The sequence below is a fragment of the Ambystoma mexicanum genome, chromosome 1p (assembly GCF_040938575.1).
Source record: "Ambystoma mexicanum isolate Mex_15411 chromosome 1p, UKY_AmexF1_1, whole genome shotgun sequence".
Classification (NCBI taxonomy): Eukaryota; Metazoa; Chordata; class Amphibia; order Caudata; family Ambystomatidae; genus Ambystoma; species Ambystoma mexicanum.
Window position 1 is genome coordinate 240,723,686 of NC_090921.1, and position 22,901 is coordinate 240,746,586.

General features: G+C 48.0%; 1 protein-coding gene across 1 annotated transcript in view; it reads left to right on the forward strand.

Annotated features, from left to right (window-relative positions):
• Positions 1-22,901, forward strand: part of CTC1 (CST telomere replication complex component 1) — a 1,003,059-nt gene that overhangs the window by 913,639 nt on the left and 66,519 nt on the right. Inside the window, exons 21-23 of the mRNA XM_069646446.1 lie at positions 12,062-12,126; positions 12,415-12,580; positions 13,738-13,864. Coding sequence (XP_069502547.1) covers positions 12,062-12,126; positions 12,415-12,580; positions 13,738-13,864 — 358 coding nt within the window. The remainder of the gene's footprint in view (positions 1-12,061; positions 12,127-12,414; positions 12,581-13,737; positions 13,865-22,901) is intronic.

A 22,901-nucleotide genomic window follows, 5' to 3' on the forward strand; every position in this document is an offset into this window, starting at 1 on the left:
TAGGAAGAAAGCTAGCCAAGCCTGTGCTTTTGACGAACACCCTACTAATTTATCTAGAGCTGATTGGAGTAGATGGTGGTCTACCAGGTCAAACTCAGCGCTGAGATCCAGCAGCATGAGTAACCCGGGTTTAGCTTTCTCTATCAGTTCCAGCATGTGTGTCTGTAAATCCAGCATAGCTGACTCTATGCTGTGAGCAGCTCTAAAGCCTGATTGTTGTTGATGTAACACATCTGCGGTTTCCACATATTTTTGTAGCTGATTGGTAGCTATTTTGTCTAAAATTCTCAAAATAAAATTTGAGTTTGTAATAGGGCAGAGATTACTTGGATCCTTAGGATCCAGACCTGCCTTCTTTACAAGCGGGATTATTGTTACATTTTTTATATCATCGGGGACTGCTCCCTCTGAGAAGGAAGCATTCACTAACCTTGTCAGGATAGGTGCGAAGAGTTCTTTATGATCCAAAATGATCTTAGTAGGGAGGATGTTTTCAGCGCAAGAGGTTGGTTTCATTTTCAACATCACCCTGCATAATTCTTCCTCTGAAACCGCTGAAAAATTAAATCTCTCCCTCTCATTTTGAATGAGATTTTCTCCCGGGGGGGTCTCTATGCTGGTGGCCAGAATAATGTTGTTCCTTGCTTTTAATATTTTGGCCGCAAAACCCTCTTGTACCCTGTCACAGTCTTCCTTTGAAGGGATGTGTGGAGGAGAAAGGATCTTAGGTTTTTCTATATCCTTGAGTATTTCGAAGAGTTTGCTGGTCGAATTAGGAGCTGCCTCTATTTCTTTATTATAATAATTAGACTTTGCTTCTTTAATTGCCTTTCTATACGCTTGGTCCGCGCATTTGCAGTCCTCCCTGTGTTCCTGTGTTTGGCTCCTTTGCATATTCGTTCTTTAGCATGTTTTACTTGTTTAAGTTTATTAGTATGCTCATTATACCATTTGCCCTTGTTGCTGTTTTTCCTTATCAGCTTGCTTTTTAGTGGTGCATACTTTTCTATCATCGCCTGCATGTGTTTGGTGTATTTCGCTAACAAATGTTCGCAGTCGTCATTGACTGAGAAGGACTCGAGGATCTGACGAAGGCATGGTTTTAATTGCTCGGGTCCTATTTCTTTAAAATTTCTACTCACAACTTTCACATGTGGGTTCTCTAACTGCTTAAATGGGGAAGTTAGGAGTATCTCTAGAGTCACCAGACTATGGTCCGACCATATACATGGCTCTGTCTTTATCTGTGATGATTGTATGCTGTTTGCGCAGATCCAGTCCAACTGGTTACCCTGCAGGGTGGTGGGCTCGTTATTTACTATTTTGAAGGCCAGATTGTTAATGGCACTTTCAAAGGCGATGGCCTCTTTGTCACCTGGATTCCCTCTCTACCTATTCATATCCCCCACTAATATGGTGGATGAATTGTCTGAGACCAGTTAACTTATTTGCAGAGATATTTCGTTTTCGGAGTCGGAGGTCAGAGAGGGAGGTCTGTATATCACAATAATGTTCAAGCAGTCGTTTGGTGTGTGAGTTAGTTTTAATTGAATAGTGTCGCACCCTGTACATTCAAAATTTGCTTTAAAGAGGTGTAGCACTCCTTTAGCTATAACTGCTACTTCTCCGCCCTGTCCTTGATCTCTGTTTTTATTGTATAATATATATCCCTCTGGGACTGCATTTATACCTACTGGACCAATGGGGTCTTTTAGCCATGTTTCGGTAATGCACATAATGTCCAGGTCCCTTTCTATAATTAGGTCGTGGACACTGTGTGCATGCTTATTTAGAGAGCGTGTATTCAACAGGCCCACTTTTAAGGCAACATTATCACATTTGTGGGCTATTTTCTGCCTTGTCTCCCTATCCATCATGTTGCTTATCCGGTTGCAAAGTGCTGGGGGGCTAGTTGGCTGTTGTAAGTGGCTGTCGGCTTCCTCTTTACTCAATTCCCATGCAAACAATGGGGGGGGGGAAGGTGAGGGAGCTCACCCGCTCAATGTGCCAGAGAAGGGGTAATTCTAATATCTAGTGGGATTGTGATCTGCTCAGCAGAGAACTTACTCCTCTAGCCTGTGGCAGTAGTTACGTAGTTGAGAGAGAGATTAGGCTTGCTCACTTCGGGACCTTCCTTACACCTCCTTTCACAGACTGCAGCAGACTGTGCCTGCCCGTGCGCGCCGGCGCATTCGCGCCGGGTTTCTATGGAAATGGGAGTTGGGAACTACAATCCTGCTGGGGATTGTAGTTTCTAGCCTGTCTGACGTATGCAGAGAAGGAAACTTCTCTCTTTCAAAATAGCGTTAGTACAGCAAAATGGAAACTAGATGGCCTGAAATACTCAAAGCTTGTTGGGTTCGTTCACCTAATACTAATCTTCACAATATTAGCAGAAAATCAACAAAGAGTTACAGTTTCTAAAAAGGTTTAAAACTCAGCCTAAAAACAAAGAATAAAATGTACATTTTACTAAACTGCTTCCAAACGAGGTTCGCTAGGCACGCTCAACACGCCCCATATATTAAAATACACAATGTTTCTTTAGTTGAGTGCTATAATTAGCACTGCACAATCTTATACATTTAACAACAGATTAATTGCAAAAAAGACAACACAGCCATATTAACGGCATCATATCGGTAACTAACAATCCACTGACGTTTAATCTAGTGTTACACTAACAGGCACTGAGGGGTGACGTACAAGCATGTGGCCCCCAACGTGATGAATTTAAATGCAATATATTTAGAAACCTAAGCTATCAACATCAGCCATAATTGTTTTCAATTAAAAACGTTGTTAATGGTCAATGAAGGAGCTAATAGATACTGGGCCTCATTACGAGGTTGGCGGCAGCCATGGCGCTATTAGCGCCATGGCTGCCTCCAAAATCTTACCGGCTCCGCCCTGGTGAATGGAGCAATTACCGGTCCATTCCAAGGTTGGCGGGACCAGTAATTCCCCATTCACCAGGGCCCTTCCCCATTCCCATTTGAGCCCCCATAGGGCTCAATGGGAATGGGGAAGGCGCTTATAACAGTACCGCAAATTGCGGTACCGTTATTAGCTCTAGAGTCCCTTTGCAGGTCCCGTCCTCAACGCCTGGAAAAACCAGGCGTTAAGGGAGGACCCGCAAAGGGAACTCGTAGTAGGGCGGTAAGGGATTACTGGCACCGGTGCCCTTACCAGTGCCGGTAATCCCTTACCGCCCACCTCATAATGAGGCCCACTGTTTTTATTTATGCATCTTTCTCATACATGTTCTTTATGTACGTTTGTCTTGTGGGCATCCCACTTATGGTCATGAATCCCCTGAATACAATGTTTGCATGTGTTTAATTACTTGACTAATGCAAAATTCCAACCTTTATTAACTCACATGTACATGATTGGCCGCTTTTTCCTTCCCGTAGAGTGTAATGCATACCTCAATCAACATGATACGTGCCTCATATGTACTATTCACACAATTAGTAATTGATTAAACGCTATGATTCTAAATGTGTGTATAACCAATGCTAAACTCCGATCAGGCGAGAATATGAGGCCCTGATGAAGGACCCTTGTGCCCGAAATGCATAGGCCATGACTCGCAACTAATTTCATAGCTATGAAATAAAACTTATATTCTTTTATACCTGAATCAGTGAATTATTACTAAGAAGAATGAGTTATATTAGATTGAATTACCTTATGATATGATATGATATGATATGATATGATATGGCATGTGTAACGCGCCTAGGCAGGGAGTGGGGGACAGAGGGAAGACAGACAACGATCCTACTAGGCCAGGTATCATTCAGATCGCGCAAGTGCATGGGTAGAGGGAAGGGAAAAGTGCAAGGGGAAAGGGAGGGGTGGAGTACAGGGTAGAAAAAAAGATAAATAATAGGGTCTGCTGGTGGCAAGTGCAAGGTAAGTGCAGACAAGTGCTGGGAAGGGGGCTGTAGGGATACAGAGACAGTTCTGCAGTGCAGGGGTTGCCAGGGAGGCAGTGCAGCTGGAGAGTGGCAGGGCCAAGGACCGAGAGCAGTGAGAATGGCCCAGTTGCAGATTCGGTGCAGTTTCAGTCAAGAATAAGCAGGGGAGAGGGGGAGAGAAAGCAGAAGCAAAGAGGAAGGTTTTGAGGTGCTTCCGGAACCGGAGATGGTTCTCCTCAAGTTTCAGGGAGGCAGGAAGGCTGTTCCAGAGGGAGGCCCCTGCCGCGTAGAGAGATCTACTCCCAACTCGTTGCTTGGAGAAGCGGCTGTCTCTGAGGGAGTTGGAGGCGGATGAGCGAAGAGCTCGAGAAGGAAGATATTTAGGAAGAGAGAGTTGAAGGTATTTAGGCCCCAGGCCCCAGAAGGCCTTGTGGAAAATGCAGAGGGTTTTGAAATAAATCCTTGCAGCCACTGGAGCCAGTGTAGAGATTTCAGTCCTGGAGAGATACGGTCCCTGGGCTTGAGGCCAAGGACAAGTCTCGCAGTCCTGTTCTGGATAAGTTGAAGAGGGCGGAGGGTAGAGGCAGGCAGATTTAGATAGAGGCTGTTACAGTAGTCCAGTTTCGAGAGAACCAGGCTCGGGAGACAGTGAGCTTCTGGGGGAAGGAGAGGAAAGGAAGAATACCTCTGAGGAGGTGCAGCTGGTAGTTTGACTTCTTAGAGACGTCAGATATGTGAGGAGAGAAGGAGAGTGTGGAGTCGAAGATGACCCCAAGGGTTTTTGCCTTGCAGGTAGGAGCAGGAGGAGGGCCAAGAGAGGCCGGCCAGAGAGCTGCAGTGAAGGAGGGAGTGGCTGTGCCGATGAGTAGAATCTCAGTCTTACTGGCATTAAGGCAGAGGTCATTGGCGGCACACCATTCCTGGATAGCAGAAAGACAGTCAGAGATGAGGGAAGGAGAGGAGGAGGCCGAGGGTAGCCTGAAAATGAGCTGGGTATCATCCGCATAGCACTGAAAGTTGGGGCAGAGAGTGGCGATGCGGTGGGCAAGGAGTGCCAGATACTGGTTGAACAGCCAGGGAGAGAGGTTAGATCCATGGGGGACACCACAGGTAGAGAAAAAGACGTCAGAGATGAAGGACCCCAGTTGGACTTGGGAGGGTCGATTGGAGAGGAAAGAGGTCAGCCACGCCAGAGCCTGACCAGTGATACCCAGGTTATCACAGAGACGGTTGAGCAGGATGGCATGGTTGACAGTATCAAAGGCAGAAGAGAGATGGAGCAAAATGAGAACACACGGAGTGTTGGAGTCAAGGTTCGAGAGCAGGTCCTCACGGATATTCAGGAGAGCAGTTTCCGTGCTTCTGGCAGCTCTGAAGCCAGACTGATGGTCATGAAGACTACCAACAGATTCAGCATGGAGATTAAGCTGGGAGATGGCCAGTTTCTCCAGGAGCTTGCCCAGGAAGGGAGTGATGGAGTTTGGGCGATAGTTAGCCTGGCAGGAGGGGTCAGAAGAGGGTTTCTTAAGAAGAGGGTGCACAAGGGAGTGCTTAAGGGGGGATGGGAAGAGTCCAGCGGTGAAGGAGTGATTGCAAAAGTCAGCCAGGGCAGGAGCCAGGGAGTCGATGTGGTCCTTGATAGTTTTGGAGAAACAGGGGTGAACCTGTTTTGACAAGACTTTCATAGATCGGACTTGTCTGGAAACCTTGTCAGCAGAGAAAAGGGGAAAAGCAGAGAAGGAGGGAGGAGGGGTGGCTGCAGAAGGGCCAGAGGAAGAGCAGGGAATAGAGGGAGGGAGATGATAGGAGGAGAGCGAGGAAAGGATGTCCTGAGTTTTAGAGATGAAGTGAGAGGCCAGTGCCGTGCAGAGGGTCTGGGAGGGAATAGGAAACGTAGAGACTGCAGCATGGTTGGCCAGCTCCTTGCAGATTTTAAAGAGTTCGGCCGAATTGTTAGATGCCGCAGAGATGCGGGCTTGGATAAGGGCTCTCTTCTTGGTGAGAACGTTGAGCCGGTAGTGCCTTTGGAGCAGGCGGCAGGCCAGTTTGTCAGAGGATGAACATGAAGCACGCCATTTCCTCTCTGCCACCCTGCACTTGCGTTTTAGGGTGACGAGATCTGAGTCAAACCAGGAGTTACATTTGGCTTTGGGCTTCAGGCGGATTCTCATGACAGGGCAAGAATATTAAGAGTATCAGATATAGCAGAGTGGAGCGTGGAGAGGGCTGTGTCAGGGGGGGAGTCAGCCGAAGGGGGATGGAGGGGCGAGAAGGTGGCAGCGAAAGCCTCAACTGGCACGCGCTTCATGGGTCGGATGACCGAGAAGGAGGGTGGCAGTGATGAGGGTGGCTTTGCCTGTGGGGTGGGGTAGGGAAGGTGAGGTGGGAGGATAGGAGGAAGTGATCACTCCAGGAGAGAGGAGTGGAGAGAGGGACGGAAAGAGGAAGGTCAGAAGAGATCAGAGCATCGAGGGTGTGCCCTGCAGAATGAGTCGGCCAAGGCGGGAGAATAGAGAGTGAGAGAGAGTCACAGAGGTCGCGAAAGAGTCCAGAGGGGGGACAGGAGGCATCCAGGTGGATGTTGAAGTCTCCAAGAAAGAGGAGTTGAGTAGTTGAGGACAGGAGTGAGGAGGAGTGGTCCGCCCACTGGGAGAGGAAGGAGGAAATTTGACCAGGTGGCCGATAGATAGTAGCCACGGTAAGGGAATGGCTAGGAGAGAGAGAGAGAGTCGGCAGACAAGGCATTCAAAAGAGGAGTAGGTCTGCGTAGGAGTGACAGTGGCAGGAATCCACTCAGGGAAGATAAGGGCCACTCCCCCCCCCAGCACGGTTGGGCCTGGGCATAGAGATGATCTTGTAACCGTCAGTTAGGAGTGTGTCAAAGCTGGTGGCAGAGCTGGCCGTGAACCATGTCTCAGTGAGACCGAGGACGTCAAGGTCCAGTTCCTCAAGAAGGCGACAGGTGTCAGAGGAATGTTTGATGGTAGAGCGAGAGTTAAGAGTGGCAAGGTGGAGAAGGTTGCCAACCTTGAAGGACTTCCTGGGAGGGGTACAGATCAGAGGTACACCCTGCGGAGGTGAAGAAGGCGCACGAGAGGGGGCAGGGATGGAGGGTGGAGGCAAGGTAGCCGAGGACAGAGGAGGGGGGACAGCAGGAGAGGAAAGGAAGTTGATGAGGCGTGGGAAGCGTCTATCAAAGAGGTGAAGGTTGGCCTGAGGGCCTTGGACCAAGACGGTCCCATTAGTGTAGACATTAATGATGGCCTTAGAGGAGTGGAAGGGGGCCAAGAGGACATCCCAACGGGTGCCACTATTAATGGGAGAAGAGGAGAACGGAGAGAGCACAGAGACAATATGAAGGGTCCATAGGTCAGGCGAAGGCATGAAAAAGAGGATGTCAGTGAGAGTTTCCTTGGAGGAGGCACTAGTGTAGGTGTCAGCGATAGGGAGGCCTGGGTTGGAGACCAGGATGTCCTTTTTAAACTTTTTCCTACCAGATTTAGTAAGGAGAGCAGGATAGTCAATGGAGAAGCAGTTAGAGAAGAGAGCACCATGCAATAGGAGGGAGTGGGGGGGGGAGACAGACGAGAGCAAGCGGACAGGAAGTGAGCGGCAAGCCCTAGTTTACCACATTTCAGAACAACTACAGTAACACAGTAAATGCGTATTAGGTACCCAGTGGAGAGGCCACCTAAGTTTGAGAATCCTGCAAGGGGAGAAAAAGCCCTAGTTTACCACATTTCAGAAACAACTACAGTAACACAGTAAATGCGTATTAGGTACCCAGTGGAGAGGCCACCTAAGTTTGAGAATCCTGCGAGGGGAGAAAAAGCCCTAGTTTACCACAAATTGCGGAACACAGTGAAGAGTAGACACCATGCGAGTGAAGTGAACAGGTGAAGGTGGGGTGGGCCGGGAGAGCAGGTGGAGAAAGCAAGGTGATAACTGGCGCCTGGCGTCCCTTGTGGACACCTGCAGACACAGAGGGAGCCGCACCCAAGGAGCCGCCCTTTGCCTAAGGGGCCCTTAGCCGAGGGGCTGCCGGGCAGGGGGGCTACCCAGGAGGAACAGATATGAGGCAGAAGGAGGTGAGGAAGGGGCGGGGGGGTATGGGCAGGCAGGGAGGCGGGAAGGGAGAGGAGCACCAGGAAGTGGCTGAAGGGGGCGGGGGGCGGGCACAACAACGCACTCGGAGCGCGGCCAGCAAAATAATTAAAAATGCACAAAAATGCTCACATGAGGCCCAGAGGGCCTGGCAGGGCTTGGCCTGCAGTCACCGCGACTGCTCTCACCCGCTCCGCTGAATAAACAAGCGAGTGGGGGGAGCATCCGTCGCTTAGTCCAGGAAGGAATAGCCAGGCAGCCAATCAGGGGGGGTGGGCGGTCAGGGAGGCGGGAAGGGAAAGGAGCACCAGGAAGTGGCTGAAGGGGGAAGGGAGGCGGGCACAACAACGCGCTCGGAGCGACCAAGTAAAATTAACCCTTAGTGGGGTAATAGGTTGTGCGGCCCACACCGAAGGCTAATTAGCCTAGGTTCTCTCGTTTTGCTTATCATTCAGTGCCTTACACAGTGGCACTATATAGTGGGCTACACCCCACACACAATCTGGAAACAAATTATACAATTTTCAGAAAACCTTCTTTACTTTACTTTAATACATTTATATAGCGCAACCATAAACCCGAGGACATGAGGGCACTACAAGACAGAACTAACAAGAAACAAAAAGCATATTCATGAAGCAGGGCAACAAGAAAGTATATCGGGGGCATCAGAGTTGTTTAGTGGAACAGGTAGGTCTTTTATCTTTTCTTAAACAATTCTAAGGAGTCCATGGATCTGAGCTCCAGTGGGAGAGCATTCCAGACTCTGGGTCGATTGGCAAAGAAAGCTGAATTGGCTACTCTAACAGTGTGGTACTTTGTTTCAGATAGGAGGTACAAATTATTTGACCTCAATGATCTTATATTAGTTCTTGTGGATAATAGCTGTTGTAAATATCCAGGCATGTTCCCAGATCTGCACTTATGTACAATAGTCAGAGTGTGGAATAGGAATCTAGAGGCCACAGGTAGCCAGTGAAGCTCATGTCTCGCTGATGTGACATGGTCTCTATATTTAAGTTTCATAACGGCTCTAATAGCCCCATTTTGACATATTTGTAGCCTGTTACAGTCAGCCTTATTGATTCCAATAAGAAGGCTAGAGCAGTAGTCTATTTTTGAGCCTACTATTGCTCTCACAATAGTCTCTGCATTATCCTGTGAAATAAGAGGCCTTAAATGTGCTAGAAGTTTAATATAGTATGCACATGATGAAACAAGGGTACTGACATATATATATCTATATACTAAGTGCAAAGAAAGCGGTGCCCAATTTAGTATTGAACCACATACTCATCCCAGTAATACTAAAGAAGAAGAAAGAAGTGGTACACTCCTACTCGTCCCAGTAAAACCACAGAAGTGAGAATCGTTTTGGGAATGTGTATACTAGTCTCAGCGACTATCAAGAGAAAGAGAGGAACAAAAGTTCATCTGAGAATCCTTATGATTGGCCTAGCCAGGAGAAATAGTGGACAGTGTCTACAGAAGTGTACTAACTAAAGAGCAAGGAAATAATAACCTCAGAAGGGGAAGCAAGATGTCAAGGACACAAGAGAGAATCTGAAGAGCCCTGTTTCTGAACTGTATGAACTGGTCAAAATAGTTGCCAAGAATGATCTTTGATTAAGTTAATAAAGTGATTGTGCTGAAAAGCAGACCACAGGAGAAGGGAGGCATTCTCCTGTGGCAAGTGGTTTTGATCATTGTAGGGACAGAATAGTTTAGCTTTAGACTGAGGACAGATCTTCCTTTTGGACACACCGAAGACTAACAAGCACCCTAGTTAGTTTGTGTTAGGTAGGGATGACCATTGGCTTAGGGGTATTCAAGAGTTTTCTTTTCTTTTCTTTTTCCATAAAAGTCTGGAAATGGAAGAAAAAAGTGTCTGTCCTTCTGACCCACCACGCACCTCAGCGTTGTGATATCAAATAGGGCCTTGTAACTGTCTATTGGCTATCTGATGTCCTCCACCCTTAGCTTTCGAGGACTGGGATGTCTGAAGCCTTTCATACTATTGATAGGAATCTCCTATGGAAAAAAATGCATGGTTGGGGCATTTCTCCTAGTCTTTTGTCAATCCTGAGAGAGTTACATTATAACAACTCTATGCGGGTGAGACTTTGTAGATCAGGCCTATTGTCAAACCCGATCAGGTTAGAGAGAGAGGTCCAACAGAGATGCCTGCTAGCTCCTTTTCTGTTCATTCTGTTCATGGCAGATCTAGCGGGGTGGCTGAAGGACATAGGTTTAATATCCCCGGTACTTGGAAAACAAAAATTAAATGGTTGGCCTACACAGATGATGTTGTAGTCATGGATCATTCTCAAGTAGTGCTGCAGCGTCTTCTGTCTGCTTTAGAAAATTATGCCCGAAATAATAATCTTACCATCAATTCAGCGAATTCCAAGATAATAAGATTTAAACAACCTAGAAGGATAGTAAAGCACTATGTCTGGAATCTGGACCAACTCCCTATTGAGACCTTCTCGGAATTGACCTGTCTGGGAGCAACAATCAGCTCTTTTCCAACGAAATGCAGCTTGCTGCGATCAATTGAGATAAAAGTGGTAAAGTTGGGAGCACAAATGAAAAAAAACAGATCCCAATTTTTCAAATTCTCCATACTCCCTCTTGTGAGATTTACTATAGGTAAAGTAGTCCTGATAGTCCTTTTTGGTTTGGATTACAACTCTTTAGCCATGGATATTGAGTGGGACACATTTGAAGCTCTATTGTGGAAACACGCACTTGGATTACTGGATTGCGTGCCAATAGTCTCTCTTTGTTATGAATTAGCTCTTGCGTTCCTCAGATCATGGCTGCAATGGAAGTGGTTGACATTGTACAAATCAGTCTTAGACCCTCCCAAGAACACACTATTCGAGGAAATTGGTAAAAATGGGTTTCTGTCCAAATTCCAGCAGAGATGCTCGGAAATATTAGCGAGAGTGGACTGTGATGCTGATCTCCTCCTCAAGAATACAGATAAGGTAAAAGAAAAGAAGAAACAGTGTGATTGGATAGATACCATAGACAGTATGAGGAGGGCAAAGAGATCTGCCTCCTTTACAGTGGTTGGCAGGCGACGATCTATGGTCCCATCCTATCTAAAATAAAATCACCTGATCTTTGTCTTGGATTATCCTTCCTTAGATTCTGCTTAAACCTACTCCCAACTCTAGAGATTTTGACCATTAGAGATAGCGAAGGAAAAACAGTACCGAATTGTGATAAGTGTCATAACAACGATACTCAAACATCTAAACACTTACTATCTAATTGCCCGGGTATTTGGAGTATGAGGGTTAGAAGATTTGGTAGGTTTGTTCATCACGTTTCCTGGCTAAACACCAACAAATTCTGGGGACGATTATCCTCAGGTCAGGAGTCTAGTCTCTCAATGGAACTCGTCAGAGCCCTAAGGGAACTTAATTTGATTTGTGGTTGAGATTTGATGTGGAGAGAAGGCAGTGATTGGTAATCAGAGGCTTGTAGGTCCGAGCCAGTGCTTCCCTTTTTCTTTTTGTTTGTTCAATGGATTTGTTTCTGCAAAATGCAGACTTTTGGAGACCTAATAGCTCCCTTATCTTGAAATGTGCTGTCTTCTGCTGCTTTTGTTTAGACCTTCCATGTTTTTCCTGTCTTCATTTAGTGTTTGTGATATAGTCTTTCTTTTAATTGAATAATTTAGCTAATGGAGTTTGCAAATCGATTGAAGTGTTTCAGTTTCATCTTTTATATGTATTACTTTGTAAGTGTTAAAAGTCAAATGTTGGCTATTGCACAATAATTATTGCACGATAAAATAAAATAATAATTAAAAAAAAGATGGCATCAACAATTTACTGCTTGTAGTTGGCATTGCTAATGTGGAGTGTAGCATATCTATGGGCCTCAGCTGTTTGTTATTGGAGTTTAGGATGACTGAAGTTACGGTTGTTTTGCTGCTGCGGGTAGAAGGCTAACAGCCTTGGCCCTTGTTTAGTTTGCTTACCTTGTACTTCATCTCATCTTCTCCTCCCACGTAGGGCCAGTGCAGTCAGAATATCTCCACCTGCCTTTCGCAGAATGGTGTCTTTCAAGCCTATGCCAAGTAAGTTCTAGACAGTGCCTCCATGGACTATTTAGTCTTTAGTCTTCCCCCGGTGGTGCCTCATTTAAGCAGCAGTACACCCCCACTGGCACTACATCTCCACTGCCTAATGTACATCAGCTGCTGTAACTGGGTAATGCTTTAACCTTTCCACAACTAAGTGCACTGCATAGCAACCATTCTGTCCACTACTTTAGTTGACTGTCCTGTGACCTAACTTAGCCACTAACTGGAATGCCTTCTCCTCGGTTGTCTGTGTCTTACACATTACTCATGTTTCTCCCTGAGGATTGTCGTGGAGGATGGCTCATCGGAGGCTCTGGTGCATTGCAGGAACCAGCATGTGGTCGACCTACTCAGGCTATCCCCCTCACTATGGGAGGGGTTACGGCGCCACATCTTGAGCCTGGGGGATATCAGTGTTCAGCTCTGGGCCAGGAGTGCTGAACGCAGGGTAAGACACACAGCAGATCTTCACGATATTACACCTATGAATGCTACCCTTGCACAATACATGTTCATTTGCCATTGATTTCACATTTTTTTTAACAACTTGTATTTAAAACGGCTGTGACCATAGTAGGAATTCCGACAATGGAACAGGCATATATTCATACACAGCATGTACAAAATTTGCACAGTCCATACCCACCTCCCAATGCCCCCAGCCCCCCGTCCTCTCCCAAGTCGTGTTCGGCCCAGTTGAGCCAACAACTTTGCTCTCAATGGTCTTGCAAGAACACTTTCACTAATTGTCGCTCATGCGCTTGCACCAGGAAGTTCCGGTCATACTCTAAGATTGGGGACCAAATGTCTGTGCCTTCCCTGGCTGCTGTCACCTTCTATGCCACCAGAATATTCCAGACCTTTACCCACCATAAGGATAGCCGATGGCCCTCGGGAGACTTCCAGGTTCAGGCAATCGTGATCTTTGCCGCTAGCCATGAGCTGGGTGATTAGATTTGTTGTCCAATAGGGTCACTTCGGGATCCAAAGGAAGTCAGACCCAGGTGATGGCTTCAATAGTTTTGACTCACCTTTTCCCAGAACGACTCAGCGAGGGGGCATGCCCACCACATAAGGAAATAGGTTCCTTGAGCCCCACATTCCCTCCAGCACATTGTGTTTAGGGAGCTCTTCAAGCGGGTGCAAGCATGCCGGGGGATAATACCCACTGTATAGCAGTTTAAGGGCACATTTTTTATTTGTCACACAGTTTGAGGAGGAATAGTTTCTTTCCCAAATATCCACCCATGTTTTGTCCTCTATCGAGTGTCCTAGGTCTCTTTCCCATTTGGTCATGTAGCTGGGACACAGGGTAGTTAAGTCGCCCTGCAGAAGCCTGTGCAGCCTGGAGATGTCCCCCCCTCCGAGAGCCATCCAGGAGCATGAGTTCACTGGGATATAGGGCCCACGTGGCCCCTTGGTTTACGAGTGGGTGCATTATCCAGTGTCGGATTTGAGCATAAGAGTCCCTATCTGCTTCCGACAGCGAGAATGTCTCCTTGCAGTTCTCAAAAGTGCTGGGCGAACCATTCTCGAAGAGCTGTAACACAAACATACCCCTTTTAGTCTCTGACCCTGCAATTGTGCCTGTGCGTTTTTTTTCAGACTGAGGAAGAGACAGAAGATGTCTTTATGCATATTCTGAAGATGCTGTGTAACAGTATTAATGTCTGCCGACCCATCCTGTTGACCTTTGAACCAGAGAGAAGAGCAGTCCAACCTGACCAATCAGGTGAGGCAACAATGAGTAGAGAGTTCAACAAGGTTTCTGTTTTGTGCACAATGCTGGGGATGTTGTTGAATGCGTGCGTGTCCTCGGGTGGTTTATATCATGTGGATACATGGGAGTATCTCCTCAGGCACGTGTGTTGAAAATCCATAAATAGCCAGAGAACTGATGAAGTAATCGTTATTACAATGGCATGGGGGAAGCAAACAGTCAGGAGTACTGGGGTTGAGTCACGTCATTGATACTCTCCTTTACCTTTTTTGAAAATGTATTTTGAATAGATGCATTTAATGAGAGCTAGCGTGGTAAAAAGTTCACTTCATTGATGGCATACTGTTGTTAATGTTCTGTGCAGTACATAAAACTAGTAAACTGCTAGACTGTAGATAATGTGTAGTTATCAGAATTTAAACACTTACTGTAGCTACCTAAAACCTGAAGAAGCGCATATTCGGGTAAGACATTGGTAGCGTAAGGAACAGGTGGGACCCTCTGAATATCATTCTCAAACAGACCCAGTTATTTCGCCTCTGGTTGTCCCTTTTACCAGAAGTGAATTTGTTTCGGTGCATTTTGGTAGCCAAACTATCACGAACACCATTGCTATAGAGAGAGTGTAAAAGGTGCCATAAAGCTGACTTTGGGGTTGGCATGGCAACCGGAATTGCAGTGGCATAATCGTCCGACACACAAATATTCTCCAGCATTGGATCTTTCATGGATTCACATGCTTAGAATATTCCCCGTCGTCAGACTGGGACCCCTCGGTACACATATATAGCCTTTTCCTATAGGAAAACTTCCGACACTTTTGTGTCCTATCTACGTCCTTTAAGGACCCGCCTACGCATGCTCCGTAGGCCGTCCCAGTATAAGAGGCCCGCCCCCACGGCTCCCCTTCAGATTTCAACCATCTCCAAGTAGTGGGATCTCCTCGCGTCGTCTTACTATTTTGTACAAGGTTGTGCTGGAGTTGGAGTTAGGGGAAATTTTCCTCCATGTCAGGAAAAGCGCTGTTCCGTCCGTGCGCGACGTGCGGCTTGAAAAAAGTTTACGAGGGGGACGGACATATGGATTGTATATACTGTCTCCACCCTCATCATTCGGCTGATAACTGCGACATATGCAAAGGGTTTTCTCAAAAGACCCTCAAAGACTGAAATCGACGGTTGGTGGGATGGTTGAATGATGGAGCGGGGGCATACCCCCCTTCGGAGGTAGGCTCCACACAATCAGCAAAAACATCACACCGCGCTTCCTTGTCGGAACCACCGGCGAAGAAATCTCGACCGACGGAAAAAGAGTCATCTCGGAGTCATTCAGCTAGAGAATCCTCGTCGAAAAAATAGTCATCTTCATCAAAAAAGCACGACAAGGAAAGGCCGAAATCCTCCTCGGGCGGTCACCATAGATCGACCACGAGGCGAGAGTCGCGTAAAGGCAGGCCAAGTGTGGAAAAGGCGGGACCGCCTAAACCACCTGCTAAGCCACTGTCGTCGACGGCGGTCCAGTCATCGGCCTCCACCCTGCCACTGACGCATGTGGTATCCACCATCCCACCGACAACGACTGCGACGGTGGCCTCGTCAAAAGAGGTTCTACAGGAGGCCTGGAGGCCTGAAGTTTTTGATCCGATCCCCCCGGATACTTTAATGCAGGAACAGGCTGTGTCGCTGTCCTCGGGGGAGGACGAGAGCGGGAGAATAGCTGGCCCGGCAGACCTCGGGCTACGAGTGGTTGACAAGTCGACGACGAGGGGATCCGGAATTCCGGTGTCTGCCCCTCTTCTCTATCCTCATTCTGTTTTGTCGTTGGAGATTCTGTCCACGCTTCAGTCTTTAGTACAGTCGTTGGACCAGAGACTACCTCAGGTAAACCTGCCACAGTCACCCGTCGACGAGCCGGGCCCGTCCCGTCCACTGACACACTTACGCACGAAAAATCTCAGCACCACTGGCACCCCAAGAGGAAGGTGAGCTGCCAGATTCGGAGTCTGACAGGGGAGCCATGTCGGATATCTCATCATCCCCCTCCAGGGATCCAACCTGGCAGTCAGAGGTGGAGTTAGAAACCCCAAGAAGCCCAGCTCACCCGTCCCCCCCGGACGACATTGCATCATTCCATTCTATGATGGAGAAGGCGTGTAAGGAATTTGGTTTGTCCCAGGAAGAACAGAAAAAGGACTGTTTTTTGTTCGACCACATGGGTAAGAGAAGGAGGTCAGTGTTTTCAATACCCATACTAGACCACGTGTGGAAGGAGGGTTTGCAGACAATGCGTCACCCCTTTTCGGAGCCGGCAGTGAAAGGACGCCTTGAGAAAAAGTTTAAGGCTCCAGAGTCTACCCCCAAGTGTTTATCCTCCCAACCAACGCCTGATTCGGTGGTGTCGGCAGCAGCGGCGAGGAAGGCGAAGGCCCAGCACAAGTGCACGACTCCGCCTGAAAACGAGGCACGACGTCAGGATGCCTTTGGCAAAAAAGTGCTATCCGTGGGAGCAACTACAGTAAAGGCTGCAAACTCTCTGGCTATTGTAGCCAGATACGACAGAGAAATGTGGCACAGGCTGGCGCCGTTGCTGGATCATCTCCCGGAAGAGCATAGGCAGGCAGCGATGTTACTTGTCCAAGAGGGTGAGGAAGCCTCCAATCACGCAATAAACATCGCGGTTGACCTCGCTGAGTCGGGCTTCAAGCAAGTCAATAATGGGGTCGTATTACAACGACAGTCATGGCTTAAGTGTACCTACTTCAGACCAGAGGTACAATACAAAGTATTAGATATGCCCTTTGAGGGAGACCTTCTATTCGGAGAGAAGGTAGACGAGGCCCTAAAGGGAATGAAAGAGGACTCGGACACGGAACGTTCATTGGGTGCCCTCCAGAGTGGCCGAAGCTACAAGTCTTTTCGTCCCTTTAGAGGGGCTTCAGGTAATTCCAGATTCTCTGCTACGGGAGACAGATCCTTTGGTAGGTCGGCTTACCCCTCCAAGGGATACAGGCGTGCTTCCCAAACTGCAAACCGACGCCGAAACTTCCAGACGTCCAGGAAGAGACCATCCTATCCGTCGTCGTCGAGAGACAAGCAAAATAAAGATCAGCAATGACGAACAACACACCGTTCTGGGGGGAAGAGTATCAGCCTATGTCGCCGAATGGGAACGAATAACGACGGATCAATGGGTGCTGGACACTATAAGGAACGGCCACTCTCTACAATTCAAGCACAGCCCTCCGCACATTCCACCTGCGTTCACCGCTCATTCCCATCTGAGGATACTGCAACAAGAGGTAACACTCATGTTAGCAAAGGGCGTGATAGAATTAGTTCCAACATCACAGAAAGGTCAAGGAGTCTACTCAAGATACTTCGTCGTAAAAAAGCCAAACGGCGTCCTATTTTAGACTTACGTGATCTCAACAAGTCTTTAAAGAGCCTGAAATTCAAAATGCTCACGCTGCAAGAAGTGATCCGAGCCGTTCAAGAAGGGGATTTTCTAGCGTCCCTGGATTTACAGGACGCGTACTTCCATATTCCAATGTGTCGGAAACACAGGAAGTTCCTGAGGTTTGTAATAGGGCGGACTCACTACCAGTTCACGGTTCTTCCCTTTGGGCTCAAGACCTCCCCCAGAACGTTCACGAAATGCCTGGCCCCAGTAGCGGCCTGGCTAAGGAAGCAAGGCCACCACGTATACCCATACCTCGACGACTGGCTGGTAAGGGGATCCTCCCCAGCGTCGACCAACACAAGTTTGCAAGCCACCATGCAGCTTCTACAACAGCTGGGATTTGCCATAAACTTCAAAAAATCCTCTCTGCGGCCATCGAGAACGTTGGTGTTCCTGGGGGCACAGTTCGAGACCCAGTCGGGGCTAGTGAAGCCTTCCCTCGACAGAACCTCAAAACTCAATCAGCTGGCGAGCCGACTACGACGAACCACCAGGCTCTCAGTGAGGAAATACGTTTCGGTCCTAGGAGCCATGGCATCCTGCATCCATCTGGTGTCAAACTGTCGCCTATTCATGAGGCCAGTCCAGGAATTCCTCGCGGACCGATGGACACAGGCCCAAGGATCATGGTCAGACAAGATAACCATCAACGACGACAAGCTGCTTCGGACCCTTCAGTGGTGGCAGAGTTTCCACAATCTGAACAACGGTGTACCCCTACAGGAACCGGAGTTCCAGCGAACCATAGTCACGGATGCGTCCCTAACCGGATGGGGAGCTCACATGGGTACTCTTCAAACGCAAGGTCATGGTCTCAAACGGAGTCACTCCTACACATAAACGTGTTAGAGCTCAGAGCAGTACGATGGGCCTTGAAGGCATTCCTACCACACATCAAGGGATCGAGAGTACGAGTGCTGACGGACAATACGACGGCCATGTTTTATTTGAGAACACAAGGAGGGACGCGATCAAGGACTCTTTCCATAGAGGCCCAGAAAACATGGCATTGGGCATTAAAGCACGAGATTTCCATCGTGGCTCACCATCTCCCGGGAGTGAGAAATTCGCAAGCAGATTCCCTCAGCAGAAGGATGGCCCAGATACACGAATGGGAAATGGACACAGTTCAGCTAATGAAAGTTTTCGAGAAATGGGGTCACCCCCCACTGGACGTTTTCGCAACCAAGGAAAACAAGAAATGCGAGCAATTTGCAAGCAGATGGCCTCAGGAGGGTTCCATGGGGGAGGCATTCTCCTTCCCATGGAGGGACATGTTCCTTTATGCTTTTCCTCCGTTTCCCCTCATACGGAGGACAGTACAGTGGATACGCAGATACAGTTGCCGGGTAATTCTAGTGGCACCGTACTGGCCGCGGCAACTGTGGTTTTCCGACCTGCTTCACCTGTCGCTGGAACATCCAATAGCGTTTCCGAGAGTCCCGAACCTACTGTCCCGGGACAAAGGCACGGTGTGGCATCACGACCCGGACAGTCTCAACCTTACAGCCTGGCTCCTGACTTTTCGGAGTTCGGTGCCTTAGACGTTTCGGAGGATTGTCAGAAAATTCTGCAGGCGGCTCGGGCCCCTTCTACCAACAAATCTTACACCTATAAGTGGCAGAGGTTCTGTGAATGGTGTTGAGGACAACAAGGCCTACAGCCGTTGAAGGTGACTCCGGAGCAAGTTCTACCTTACCTGCTTCTCTTGGCGGAGGGGGGTTTATCTTTCACATCGATAATGGTGCACCTGGCGGCCATCTCTAGGTTCACGAGGAAGAGACAGTCGTCTCCTCTATTCAGCGACAGACTTTATTGCGAACTTTTCCCCCGGTAAAACGTTTCCCACCAACATGGAGTCTCAACATAGTCTTGGCAGGCTTGATGAAACCACCCTTTGAGCCTATGGCCACGTCGGACATGAAATTCATATCGTGGAAGTTGGCATTCTTAATTGCTATCACATCAGCTAGGAGAATCTCGGAACTGCAAGCGTTGGTCGTAGACCCGCCATACCTAAGATTCTTTAAAGACAAGGTAGTCCTGGCAACTAATCCTACGTTCGTCCCAAAAGTTCCTACAGTGTATCACAAATACTCATCCATTGTTCTCCCTACTTTCTTCGCGGCCCCATCATCGGCAGCAGAAAAAGCTCTTCATACCTTGGACGTTAAGAGGGCCCTGAAATTTTACCTACATCGTATACAGGAACTCAGGTCTACTCGACAACTGTTCATCGCATATGGTCCGTCGACGAGAGGAAAAGCAATCTCTAAGCAAGGATTGGCTCGATGGGTCTCATCGACGATTGCGTTTTGCCACTCCAAGGCCAGAAGGCCGCTGCAAGGGCATCCTAGAGCCCATTCTACGAGATTAACGTCCTCCTCAGCAGCATTATGGGCAGGAATTCCGCTAACAGACATATGCCAGGCCGCGGCATGGTCAGTGCCCCACACGTTTACCCGCCACTACTGCCTTGCCAGGCAGCATGCAGACAAGGTGCAGATGGGAAGAGCAGTCCTGCGCCATCTGTTTCAATAATTTGAAGGGGCGGGCCTCTTATACTGGGACGGCCTACGGAGCATGCGTAGGCGGGTCCTAAAAGGACGTAGATAGGACACAAAAGTGTTGGAAGTTTATAGGAAAAGGCTATATATGTGTACCGAGGGGTCCCAGTCTGACGACGGGGAATATTCTAAGCATGTGAATCCATGAAAGATACCAATGCTGGAGAAATGGAGTTACAGGTAAGAAACTATTCCCTTACGCCAGTGTAATCCAATAGTGGCTTGTTTAACTCATTTTCTCCCAATCAGTAGAACTGTACCGTGTAATGAGTCTGTGCCACTTTTAAAGATAGGGCTGCGGAGTGATCTTTCTTTTTGCAGCCAGAGAAGGTTGGGCTATATTTGGCTACTTTCCTGGGCCCGTTGGGCTACATGTAGGTTTCTCTTTTGGGCCTATCCACAAAATACGTGAATGCTTTGTTCAATGGCCCTCTTCCTTTGGTAAGCTTGGCTTCCCAGCTGCAGCTTTTCTATAACATGACTCTGTTCGCTCTGAAACTCTGGACTCACGCCTTGTATCACGAGCGTTCAACCGTTCAAAGCTCTGTGAAAACACCAGCAGCCTTTTCATGTTCTGAAGCTTTGAGTCAGTAGCAAGGCGAGTATGGCCTTGAGGTTTGGAATACATAACATGTTTGTTTCTGATATCTTCCTGGACAGGGTTCTTCCATGCCACAAGATCGGCTCACTCACACAGTGCCTGGCTATATCAAATAAAGCGCGGACACAGGCAGCTGTTATAACACATCTACATTCACTCGTGTTCTCAGTTCAACCTGACTACTCCACTTCCTCCCTCCCCTCTCCCGTGCTCCAGCTAGGTCGCTCCAGTCACATGGCCTCCTCTGCAGCTTCTCGACATCACAAGTGCTCAGTTCATACATAGTCCATCACTTCAATGAGTCTCTAAGGTCTGTTTCTCGCTCTCAGAGGGCGTTTTGGATGTTCCACTCAGGCTCTGTATGGGCTGGACTGTGATCATCCTCTATGCTCCATATTACACTAACGGACTCTTCTGCATCTCCGTCGTAAGAGATGTCAGATTCTACTCTTTCGTATTTTCTCCTCCACACCTTCTCAGCACTCTCTGGGATGTCTTTTTGAATTGTGATGAATTGCGGGTTATAGGTCTCTTTCCATCCTCTGCTGTTGTCTGTGACCCTTTTGTATACATGACCAACAAGAGGCCGCTGTTGAAAGCAGATGTATGCTTATGGCTTTGGGGCTGTCTTACAACTACTGTGTCACCCACTTGTAGGGTTGATTGACGAACATGTCTTTTGGCATCAGCATAGTTCTTCATTTTCTCCTCGGCCTGTTCATCCTGTTCTCTCATGGATGGACCGATTTTCAGCGTAGGATTCTCCCAGGAGTGAGAGATGAGGCAATCGTGTTCTGATGTTTCAACCAAACATGATCTTAGAGGGTGCCGTGCCCGTCGTTCTGTGGGAAGTGTTTCAGTAGTCGAGGAGTTGGTACAGAGGTTTCTCAACGGGGTTATCCAGTGAGATGGCAATCTGGAGGTTCCTCTTAATGTTGCTCATAAATCTGCTGTGGCCTCTGCACGTGTATTTGCAATTTCTTGGCTTGTGTTTTATATCTGCATTCGGCTTAGAATTATCCTTTGCATGACAGTGGTGTTTTCTAGCCATAGGGACCACCTCAGCTGGTTTAAGTTGGGGGCCCTGTGGTATGAGCTGTAAATCTATTCGCTTATAACATTCACAGTTGCCCCTCCCCTGTGTCCACAAGGAATTCTTCCTGTAGTTTGTTGATTTGTAGCAATAGGGTGGGGCTCTGTTCCTTCGCTGTTGGGTTTGCTAAAGCATAAAGATAGCCCCTCCTTCTTAGCTCCTCTGTGGATAAGCAGCTGGAGCCCCTATCTGACTAGGACCATTCCACAAGATATCTGATATGCCTTTGTGTTCACCTCTAGGGGTTGTGACGTCGAGGTGCGATGTGACTGGCACTTGGGCAGCTGTCTGTCACTTGTCTTCAGGTGTTCTTTTCTTTCTTAAAGTCGCCTGTGGCCACGCACCTGTTGTTGTGTCTGCCCCGTACAGTTGGGGAGTGCCCTCTTCTTTTTCCTTGGCATTGTGACATTCGATCCCTGACCTCACGCTTGACTATGAGATATCCTGCACACCGCCTTGAAGTGATTCTCACCTCTGCATGCCGAACATAGCTGGCCTATGGCAGAGCAAGTACCCACACATGTAGCAAAACTAGTCGTTATATCTCCGTTGTGTTGAGGTTGTCACTATTTTGCTGACTGTTTCAAGGTGAGGCCTGGTCACCTTCATGCTACCCATGGGCTCCGCCTGTAACTCGACTGCCGCGTTGGACCTTGCCAGCCGTAGTATTTCGTCTAGGGATCAAGGTTTTCGTAGCAGGAGTTTGCAAAAAACCATGGTCTCGCACCCTGCTATGATCTGTGACCTTAAGGCTTTGTCGTTTGAATAATTGTTGAAGGCACAATGCTTCATGCAGATTCAGAGTCGCAGGACAAAAGCATCCATCGTCTCACCTTTATTCTGAGCCATGTTGTGAAATACATGACATTCATAGTCTACATTAGTATGAGGCGTGAAGTATTCAGTAAGTGCTGCACAGAGTACAGCATACAAGTCTATCGCCTTCACTGGCATTCGTCCACTATGTCTCGAACATTTGGTCCAATTGCTAAGGAGAGCAGGCATTACTTATTGTCATCATCCAGGGGCCCTATGGCTCAAATGTACACATCAAAATCCCCGGCCTATCGGGCCTGCCTTGGACCCAGGTTGCTGGTATCCATGATGTCAGTGTCCCGGTAGCTGCATCACTACATTCTCTTGCAGGCTTGAGGGTAGGCCTGCCTGCGGGGTCTTGGTAGCTGTGTGTGTGCCAGCTTCCGGGATTGTTGTTATTGCGGTGTGGCCTGGGCTGTCTTAACCACTTATTGGCATGCTTTTATATTTTTTTTTAAGTCTTGTTGATTCCCAACATATATGTTGTGCGATTTCACGCACTGTTAGGCCACC